Here is an 11,791-nt window from a genome sequence, read left to right as displayed (position 1 = left end):
CCAATGGGCCGACTACTAGAGCCTTGGTCCAAGTCCTGAAATTAAAATTGACATTGCTGCTCATATTTTCTTCACATTGTGGCTCATATTTTCATTCCTTTCATAGCATGCTCAACAATGTGGATCTGGCACAGCCATCTACCTATCTATTGATTCGTCAAACATTTATATATTTCGTGGCGAACGTTCCTGTATGTGGTCATCCATATACCTGGATCACTATGGTGAAGAAGATAGTGGACTCCGGTAAGAAATACTATTATATTTTTACATTACTATATTTTTATTTTTATTGTACATTTGTAATTGCATCAATTGCATACATTTTTTAATTCTTTTCCAAGCAGAGTGATATTTGAAAATAAATGTCGGTCAGCTGGTCAGGATGTTTTAAAATATAGTCCTAATGCCTAATTTTAGGGTCCATTGCCAATCTTAAAAAGTTTATTCAATCTTAATTTTTAAACTTCAGTGAGATTGGGCGGTTGTTAAAGTTGCTATTTTAACTTTTTATAATTCTGTAATTCTATATATAATATTCTAATTTGCCATTTATTGTAAAGTATAACCTTTGGATATATTTATATATTTATTAATTATTCTTTGTTTAGTGTCCCCTTGGCAGCAGAGAAAATTTGTACAGCAATTAAGTTTGATTTCATTTTATCCTGTCTCTGTCAAGGGGGTTTTTTTTTTTGTTTTTTTTTTTGTTGTATAATGTTTTAAAAATTGGACGAAATAAATGAAATTAGATGAAATGAAAGCAGTCGCCCCATGATTATTTGTTTAATAGTGGCGGCGCAAGCATCTGAAATCTAGAGTGGGGAGGGGGGCACCGCAACTGTTGTTTAGTAGAATGGTAACTGCAATGGTTAAGGTACAATTGTTAATTAAAACTTGAAATGGATTGGATTGGATTGGATTTATTCGGTGTAAACACCAAGGATAGCCCACGAAAGTCTAGAAGAAGACTTATTTCCAGTGGGGTCCTTCTGGTGGCGATTGGGCTGTACACCGGGAGACAAACCCCCACTGCGTTCTTTAATGTGCACATGCGCCATAATGCACACGGGACCAACGGCTTAAACGTCTCATCCAAAAGACAGTGCGCTATTTAACTTGTATTTCAGCCCTCCAGTTAAAACACAAGGAGAGGCAGCAATGGGAATTGAACCGGGGACCTAGAGATCTTCACGGTTCAGCACACACACAGTGGCTACCACCAGATTAGTCAACTGAGCTAAGCTGCTCTCTCAACCTTTACGTTTTTATTTTTTGGGCTCCTTTAAATTAAAAAAAAAATTTAAATTTAACATTTTGGTTCTGTTGGCTAACACAAATTAATAATGATATTATTGTAAATGATAACAGGAAGGCAATGATGTCATTCAAGGTACAGGTTGGTGGTGGATATTCTTATTATGAAGTTTTGCTACCCTTGAAATGATGAAATATAATATTTTATCTATTTTTTGTGTCAATAATTGTGATGCCAGCATAAAGAGGTTTTTCTAGACTTTGGATAGGATTATCATAATAATAATATTTATTTGGAAAAACGCTTTCTTAACAGCGGCACACATCACATCAATGGTGCCTCCATAATAAAACTATAACAATCAAAATCATTAAAACCAACAAAATCAACAAAAATGGAATGATTAGGGAGAATAGGAACACTCTCCCTGCTGTTCAGACTTACAAGTAGAACGCAATTTGTAAATACAGGGTAGCCATTCTCAGGACAAGAATTAACATAACCAAGGAGGTATATGTGTGTATGGTGCATGCACGTACATATACATCCACATACACACACATAATACATACATATATACATACACACATACATATACATAGACACATATGCATACACACATACAGTACATATATATGCCTCCTTTACTTATAAAATAAAAAGGCAAATTAACAGTAGGAAATACTTAAATGAAATGAACCACACCAGATAGTTTATCAACATAAATAAACCACATATATCAAGATGATGAGCTGCAGATATGCAATACATAAAACATATAGTACTAAATTACTAAACAAAGTTTACAAGGTATATAAAAAAACAATAATCCAATTGCAGTAATAACAATAAATATATTAGTAATATGCAATAATAATGTAATAAAAGATACTATAAATATGAGTAAAAGTATGATTTTTTTAAAATGAGTAAATATAGTTAATCAGTCTACAGGATTACACTTAATTTGTAGCCTTAATGCCCATGCCCTTTTTAAATAAGTTTTACAGAATTCATCAAATATTATGTGTGCTATAATTGCTAAATTTCTGGAAATCATAGGTATGATCTCAGTACAGTCCCCACCCAACATAATAAATAAAGCAATGTCTTCGCTTGACCAAAACAGATTCCATAACTCTGACAGTCCTGAGTCATGAAGCTGTCCAAACAAATATGGAAAATTGGTATTCTTTTGTTGTTATTATTTTGAAACCTAAAAATAGCCTCACATTTATAATTGTCATCGTTCATTTATTTCAAACCGTATTTCAAAAGGGTGACTCCTCCAGCAGAGCTGATCATTTGGGCCCTCACCAGTGGCGTATCTAGCAGTGTTGAAATGAAATGATGGGTGGTGCAAAGGTGAAGTGGGGGGCCCTCGATGATTAGGTGAGGGAGAGCTAGCTAAAAAATAAGGGGATTTGAGGTGATTTTTAATTACTTAAGCATAATTATTTGGGGGAAGGGCCACTGGTAGGTGCAAGTATTTTGGGGGGTGGGGCATGCTTCCCCACACACCTGGCCCTCACACAAACAAACATCACTCAATATAATAAATAGTCTATAATATGTGATAGGCAAAGCAGGAGCTTAGCACCACTGAACATTTGTGTGGTGAATATTGGTGTATTAGTTCATTTTAAAGTAGTTCTTTTATTATTATTACTATTATTATTAAAGGTTTATGAAATGTTACATGTTTTGACAGTAAATCAAAATTCAATTAACATTTCATTTATTTCAAGTAAGGCAAGACTTTTTTCATACCTTATTTAGCGAACCCGCCGACTGCAAATACTGATGATTTCGATAAAAATAAATTATATTTTTGGCCAATTACACGACAAAGTGGAAATTTCTGAAAAAAATTGTTATTTTTATTACACCCAGTCTGCTGGATTGAAATATTTCTTCCTAATTATTTGAATTTGAAGTGTTTAACTGTCCTATTTTACATTCACCAATAAAATTTTATTTTTATTTTCACCTCCATCTGGATGTTTTTGGCAAAACTATTTGCTAAATAAGAAAACAAAATTTTATTTATATTTTCATTCCGCCCTCCTGAGATGATTTTTTAAAAAATAAGTATGCGAAACAAGGAATAAAAAAGTCTCGCCTAATTCACACTGGTTAAATTTCTTTTTTTTAAAAATATATTTTTTACAGGAGAGGAAAGCCCTTAGTATTAAATGAAGCACGCTACTCATTCCTAAATAATCTTTGGCGTAATCACAGCTTGGATCACACATGCAAGAATTTAGTGATGTTAAATGCATTCTAGAGCCTGTTACTCTTATTGCTGAATGCCTTTATATCGGTCTAGAACCTGCAACTCTCTCCACCACCATCAGTGATGACTTCTCAGTCACAACCTGCAACTCTCACCACCACTGGCGATACCGTCTATGCCTGGAGCCTGCTAGTCTCACCTTTCTTGATGTAGTATGAAGTGATAATCTCATCTTCGATGTCTTCTAGGCCTGGAGCACACTCCTTATCACCATTTCCATTATTATTGATGAATTATTTACAGTATCTAGTCTAGAGCCACTGCCATTTACATCATTGTAGACACAAACAAAAGTATAAAAATCGCTGTACAGAATAATTGTAGGAAGTTGGTGTTATGCAGTAGTTAAGATGATCTGTATTATAATTTTTATTATTATTTTGGTGTATTAAGATCCCAATGGAAGCTACCATAATAATTCCAAACCAACTTTACACTTTTAATCTGAAATGGTCATAAAACTTTAATGATTATGACACAGTTACTGTGAATGAAATATTAATTGACTGATTGATAAGGTTAGACTGGTTCATTTTCCTTGTCATTTCTTGTAAGGGTGGTTTGGGCTCTCACCTGTGAGGTTTGAGTTTTAAAATTTCCTTAGACAATTGGCCCTGTATTCCTATTGCCTTCAACCAGGATTACAAGTGGATAACTCTGGTATGTTCAGGCAAGACTTTTTTTATACCTTGTTTAGCAACCCTGCTGCCCGTCAATAATGATGATTTCAAATAAAAATAAAAATTTTTTTTTAGGCCAATTAGCGTACAAAAAAAAAAGGAAATTTCAGAAAAAATTAAAAGTTTTATAAAATTTTTATTATGCCCTCCGCTGCTTTGAAATCTTCAAAAATAAGATATGTATATTTAAATTTTTATGTAAATTTAAAGCATTAATCATCCCATTACTACACTGTTTACATTCACCATTAAAATTCCGCCGTGGCCGTATCTTATCTTTGCTAAAGGTATGGTAAATTGCATCATCCAATAAAATGCTGCCACAAGCGTGACGACATCGTCCATGATGACTTGTGAAAACGCTCACTGAATGCAGAGGAAGTTTTATGTAGACCTGGAAGGCCTGCTGAGTCATTGTGTCTTGTTTCCCAAAACAAATACAGTATAAAATTTTAAAATACCACAACTACGGACCAATTAAAGGTAATTTCCTGTCACATGTTCCATAATCAAGTTATTTTATTAGTGATTGTTAATGTTAGTACCTTAGTCACTTAAAGAAACATTACTGTATATTTTGTAACAACTATACCGTACAATAGCCAAAACTGTATTAAATAACAGTGTTTTTTCCCTGATAACATTTGATTTAATTCGATGTGAAAGTACAACTCCAAGTAGAGAGTTTTTCTTTAACAGCTTCCTGCTCAAAAAACAAAAGAAAAAACACACCATAATAAATGTCGAACTATTGAATCCCAACACGATGGTGTATATTACATTTTGATTTGACATTTTATTGTGTTCACTTTTGAATCAATGCCACCCATATCATATTAGTGATTGTGCACCCAGAATACAACTAACCTTACAAAACAAAAAGATACTAAACTAATTTGTAACTAAAAGTACGCAAAATATTGTTATTTATAACACTATAATTATTACTTACATAACTAATGGAGAATGTAGTATACAGGCAGAGGTCAAATATTACACTACACAGTCTGCCCTTGAATTCTGAGACCCCTCTAATTTGAGACCACTTTTTCAAAATACCAACCACCTAACTTTTAACACAGAGCTTACCTTCTAATTATGAGACCCCTCTAATTCGAGACTGAAACCACCAAGTAACAAAATGACCTCTAATTTAAGACCACTTTTTAAAATAAAACAGATTCCAGTATTTTTAACAATACTCTTTAATTTGAAAAAATTGAACGTCAAAATTATAACATGTATTTTCTTAAATTCATTATAGGTTTCTTAAGTGTATTATCTTTGAAAAAGCTAATTTTTAAAATGAAATTTTTAGTTTTAGGCCACTGGCTTTTTCATATTATATAATAACAAAAACAATTATTGGGGGAAAACATTGGGGAAATCTGGTCAAGATGTAACACCTGAAATAATGGTATGATCCAAAGATTTGTAAGAAGTGTCATCTGAGTGTTCCCTGTTGGTATGCGCTTTGATGTGAAAAGTGGATACCCAGACCCCTAGTCAAAAGGGGAGGGGGCAGGGCCATTCAAATTCAGCTCCAACAATGGCAGTACTGAGCTGGGTGTGGCCCTTTCAGTACTTGGTCTCCCCACCCCTCCCCTACGATCAGCAAGTCTAGCTACAGAGTTTTAATCCCCCAATATCATGGCCATGGGCAACTTTCAAACTCACTGGAGAATTGCTTATTGAATATTGGGAATATAAGGAAAGGTCAAGTAACACAAAAGAACATCTTTCTTTATGTAAAGGATGGACACCTTTATACCTAAACCTAACTTTTGTCAAATAAAGTTTTAAATGTTATGTTTACTTTACAGTATGCTGTTCAGATTTGTTATTTCAATGTGTTTTAAAATTCAAAAGCAAACAACAGTTCTTTGAAATAAATAATGGTTGTCCCATGTTGTCTTTTGGAGACCACCTTTATCTTGGTCTTCATTTAGAGGTTTCAGGTTTGGTTACCCTCGAGTCCAATTATGCTGCTTGGGGACCACTTGAAGACTGTGGTGGCTATGTAGAGGTTTCTAATATGAGACCGAACCCCGAGACCACCCCAAATTTCATTCAGATACAAACATGTTATATTTTCATTGCGGATTTTTTGGGCTCAGTACGGACTCCAAAAGTATGCATTTTCTTTTAGTTTTATAGCGTATGCGGATTTTATAAGTCCGCAGTGACGATATAACATGTTTACACAGAGTGGTGTATCAGGAAAAGGGAAACTTAATTACCATCCTCTTTCTCATACGAAAGTTAATTTACACGTCATTGTTATTGTACAGTCTAGACTGTTGTACAGTAAAGGTATAATGTATCTTGACTAACAAACTAACAGTCACTAGTAAGTTAACTACTCTTGGTTTACTTCATGGATTGCCATTAATTGTTCTATAGTCATGGTACTTTTAATTTTATTTACTTTATTCATTTTTAGCTAGTTGCTCAATTATGAACTTGTTTTGTGCTTTGTGAGTTCAACGTTGTCTTATATATCTCGCTTATAACAACTCGGAAGGAAAGCAAGCTCACAGCTCTGACAGCAAGCGATTACCATACCTTTAGCAAACAGAAGTTAAGATACGGTACCATATAGCTAGCCACAGCGTTAACATTTTATTTTCATTTTCTACTGTCTGAATTTTTTTAGCAAAACTACCGATAAATAAGAAGACAAAATTTTATTTTTAATTTTTTTTCAACCTCTGACAATCTTTCAAAAAATAAGTTTGCAAAACAAGGTATTTGATTCTTATATAAAGTAAGATGTGATTACAATTTGTATAGTCAGAAGTTTTATTTATAATTTCTAATTAAACATCAGTTCTTAAAAAATAGTGGCATTTGCACTTTTACTTAAAAGTGTAATTTTATTAGATATTTTAGAGTGTATGGAAATGGTTGGTTTTATTAATTGTAGGTAGAATTATTCATGAAGTTTGTTTTGTCTTTTGTATCTTGTGCAATAAATGAACTGAGATACATGCATGTTTCAAAGTGTTAGTAATAACTTTTTATATTTTTTATTTATTTATTCTCTGTATAAAAATATAACACCAAAACAGGTAGCAACAATACAAAAAAAAAAGAAATTTATCAAATTCACAATCCAATTAAACTATAGAGTAAATTATTTTAAAAATGTATATATACAAGGTCATCAAAATTAACAAATATTACAATCCATTTACTTAAAAATTTAATTTAAAATAAGATATATATATATATACACAATCATCAAAATTAGCAAAATTTACAAATTGACATAAAAAAAAATCCCCAGACAACAAGAAAAAGAAAAAAAGGAAAGGAAACATTTACACACACAAAAAACACACAAAAGAAAAAATGCAGATACAAGTGTTACATGCAAAGCACAAACAGAGAATAGGAAACACAATAGCTTAGTATTATATACAATATGTACATTTATTAATAAAAACATAGATACATTATTATTAAAAGAGAACAATATGATGGTGGTAAAACACAATTAAATACTTTAAGATGCTCGAAAACTTACAGAATTAGCTGAGCCCACGGCTAAGTAAGTTGGATCAAAGACTGGTGTCCGAGACCGGCAAGGTCTATAGATAAACAGCAGACGTGTAATAAAGTTAATGATAACTTTAGAACTTTTGGACTGACTAAATGATAGGATTGTACCCCATTTTATACATTTATGAACAGGATATATGGGGGAGATTATTATGACATCACCACATAACTTTAAGATGAATTTACTAACTTTGAGATGAATTTGGGAATGACATCATCTCCTTAAAGATGAAGTTGTAGATGACATCATCACACAACTCAGATTCAACAGTCCCTTAGGAATATTAGCCAACAGGTGATTTGGACAACAAAATTTATGAGGGCACTTTAGAACGAACTTTGTACATGCACTCTACAATATGGTAATACAGACTAAACTATTACAAAGTATAGTAAAAATAACATAACAGTATTTAACATTGTATTAAGTAAAATAAATGTATTAGGTATAACCTAACACCTAACACAAGACACCAGCAAAGGAACTTAAATTATACAAACCACAAAACAAGCAAAAACGTCAGCATCACAAAAACAAACAAAAAAAACACAACCACCAAAAAACACATACACGAGATTAAGATCAAGTACTGCACTGAAATTATACTTAATTAGCAATGTGTTTACCTATACTTATTTAGAATTTTACAAATAGTAACAACTGGAGAATTTCTAAAATGGTTAGTCCTGCCAAAAGGGATATCAAGGGGGGGGGGGGGGGGGGTTGGGGGGCGGTTATTTGGGGAAATTCTAACCTCTCTTGTAACAATACGGTAATTGGGAAGGATATACCTATAGGTGTCAGATTCCAAAATCTTCTTCCCAAAATTGAGGATAACGGCTTCTCTCCTAACATAGAGAGTGGTGAGGTTTGTGCACTCAAGTGCAGCCTCGTACGTTGAAAAAACGGGGCCTAAAATAATGCGCAGCACTCTTTTCTGCACCCTTTCAATACTTTTAACTTGAGCTTTAGACAAACTTCCATGCCACACAGGGCAGGAAAATTCTAGGATGGGGCGGATACAGCACACATAAACGAAAATCAAGTCATCAATAGCAAAATTGGCCCTTCTAAGTATATACAAGGTATACAACCTCTTGGATGCTTGCTTAACTAGGTCACTGACGTTTATGTCCCATTTTAGGTCCTCCTGTATATAATCCGTCCTGGTCACCCTCTGTCTCTTATACAATTTCATACATGGAACAACATTTAGTTTAGTGCCGTTAAGGTAAAAATAAGGGGCGGGATATCAGTTTTCATAAAATTAATTCTCATTATGTGGCATTTAGAAGGCTTAGGAACCATATAGTTATTATGACACCACTGAGTAAGATTATCTAGGCAAGACTGGAGTTTAGAAGCATTTCCACGCATAGTCGTGTCAGCAAGAGTAAGGTCATCTACATACTTCCACCATCTGCAACTTTCCATAGATATATCAAATTCAAGTAGCAGGAATAAAATCGGGCCTAGTTTGGTTCCCTGTGGAATACCACAGGTAATATCAGCATATGGGGAGAGAGGAATTGAATTTTGTCAACGGCACAGATATCCACAAAGGCACGACCATGTTCAATGTCACTAATGACAGAATGTAACATATCAACAAGATAATGACTTGTGGAGGAGCCCTTACGGCACCCAAAGTGTTTAGGGTCTATGTTTCTGAATGTCAAAAGTCACCCAATCAGTAAGGAAAGACTCAAAAATTTTAGCAAAAAATGGGGTGAGTGAATCGGTCGGAGGTCCTGAAATGATGTCACATTAACGATCTTTGGAATAGGGATGACAGTTGTCAACTTCCACAAATCGGGGAAGACTCCCTCCTCCAAACAGCAGTTCAAAATATTGGCAAGCGGAACTCGATGGCAAACTCCTTAACAAGCTTGATCGGTAAGTCATCCGGATGGCTAGACTTTTTTGATTGAAGTTTATTGATTAAACGTAGGACTTGTCCAGGGAAAATTTGCGGTGGCGGATATTGAGAAGGTAAGTTTGCAGGTAGAACGTTTTTATCAACTGGTGGTAACTGACGACAATCAGAAACAAAATGATCGTTGATGTTATTTGCGGCCTCTTGATTTTAAGGAAATTTAAGCGTGGGTCGATTTTTAAGGTTACATAACTTACGCACACTCTGGTGCCATGTTGAGGGGTTATTATTTTTTAATCCTTGCATTGAGTTTTCATAGAATGATTTTTTAGCTGATGAAATACATCTCTGCACAGAATTACGTATTTTTCTCCATTCTGCGTTGGTACCATGGTTATAAATGTCATGTCTAATGTCTATTTGTCGACGAACTTTTTGTGTTAACCAAGGACGATTGGCAAACAAAATGTTTGATATATGTTGTAGAACTGATTTTTCTAAGACAGAAAAAAAGTTGTTTGAAGAAAAACTGAGCAACGGTGAATGAGATACAGATTTTTGAATATTTAAAAACTGGGGGAAAAAGTGTAAAAATGGGTGGTTACGCCCCTTTTTCCCCCAGTTTTTAAATATTCAAAAATCCGTAGCTCGTTCACCGTTCCCCAGTTTTTCTTCAAACAACTTTTTTCTGTCTTGGAAAAATCAGTTCTACAACATATCAAAACATTTTTTTCCTCCAGAGTCTGACTTTAAAACCTCCAAACCTGTTCAGTTTATCTTGACTTGATTTAGGTTTAAGGGTACTATTCCAATCAAAAGTAGTTATCCATGACCCAAAGAGCCTTACTGATGACTCCCTGCATGGTCTAACGTACTTGAATATGCTTATATTTAGTTGGAGGTAATTGGTTGCAAGGATCAATGATGATACACTTGTGATCGCTTCGCCCTGGGGGGGGGGGGCGAGTTGTTTATGTTTTTTATACAATTGAGGATGGTTCATGAAAACTTTATCAAGATGTGAATCATCACGGGCCCAATTGATCTTCAAACCCAACATCCAAGTCATTAAAATCTCCTAAGAGAATCAAAGGCACACCAGGGTTTGTTATACGAATGTCATCAACAGTGTTTAAAATATGCTCAATTAGATCATCAGCAGAACGTGCAGACGGAGGATAATACTGTACACTGCTCCGACAACAAGCTTATTAGTTTTACCATTTTCAACATAGGCAATGTATTAGACCATAAACACTCAAATTGACATGGCTTATGTTCATTTACTTCAGAGACGTTGAAATTTTCATTATGTAAACGCCGTGGCTAGAGATACGGTACCGTATCGGAACTTCCGAATGCTAAAGGTACGGTAAATGATATTACGTCATGATTAGCCAATAGAAATGACCGACTCGATTTTGGCTTTTTTGCAAAGTCGACGTCGCAATCATGAAAAATGTGGCGCGAAGTTACGATCAAATTTATGTCATAAAACTTTAGGCCCATTTCATGTATTTCGATTGGGGCTTATCACAATGTTTGTAGACTAGGAAAAAAATAAAAAAAGAGGCCTAGAAATCAAGTTAGGGGGAGTGGAATGTTAGAAGCAGTCAATATAGCCAGATATCCTAATTAATCCGTCCTGGTCACCCTAAGCCCTGTTGACACTTGATTCTTCACCTGGTATACAACTGGCGGCCATTTTTCAAAATGGCCGCCAAATTTATCTAAAATATGCATATAATTGGAACTAAATAAGCTACAGATATGATATACAGGCAACAAATCAGACATATAAAAACTACTGTCACTCATGCCGGAATGGAACATAATTAAAAAAATACCGTAGGTGTTTATTTGTTTTAAAATATCCGCAAAATATACTTAAAATGTGTATAAAATAAGAATAAGTATATAAACTCACCAAAAAGTAGTCGTGTTTGGTATCGTTGGAAAGCTCTTCCGATGCTGAATAATGTATTGCAGTTTATATCGGAAACGGTGTAGTGTTTAATGTATTGTCCCATAAAGTCCAATTATGGCATATGGTATCATATTAAAATAAACAGGACCCATTTGCGTAGGCCCTGGAGAGGGTTAGATACTTTTACTT

The 11,791-nt window shown here is 34.2% G+C and overlaps 1 protein-coding gene across 1 annotated transcript in view; it reads left to right on the top strand.

Moving 5' to 3' along the window:
- LOC117116398 (E3 ubiquitin-protein ligase UBR3-like) overlaps positions 1–4,299 on the top strand; it is a 31,236-nt gene extending 26,937 nt beyond the window's left edge. Inside the window, exons 6-7 of the mRNA XM_033260432.1 lie at positions 107–246; positions 3,431–4,299. Of these exons, the coding sequence (XP_033116323.1) occupies positions 107–246; positions 3,431–3,545 (255 nt within the window). The 3' untranslated portion in view covers positions 3,546–4,299. The remainder of the gene's footprint in view (positions 1–106; positions 247–3,430) is intronic.
- Positions 4,300–11,791: the final 7,492 nt, after the last annotated feature.

This window comes from Anneissia japonica, unplaced genomic scaffold (assembly GCF_011630105.1).
Source record: "Anneissia japonica isolate Jap-2015-1 unplaced genomic scaffold, ASM1163010v1 scaffold288055_len86381_cov192, whole genome shotgun sequence".
NCBI classification, from domain to species: Eukaryota; Metazoa; Echinodermata; class Crinoidea; order Comatulida; family Comatulidae; genus Anneissia; species Anneissia japonica.
This window is presented reverse-complemented; position numbering and strand designations above follow the sequence as displayed.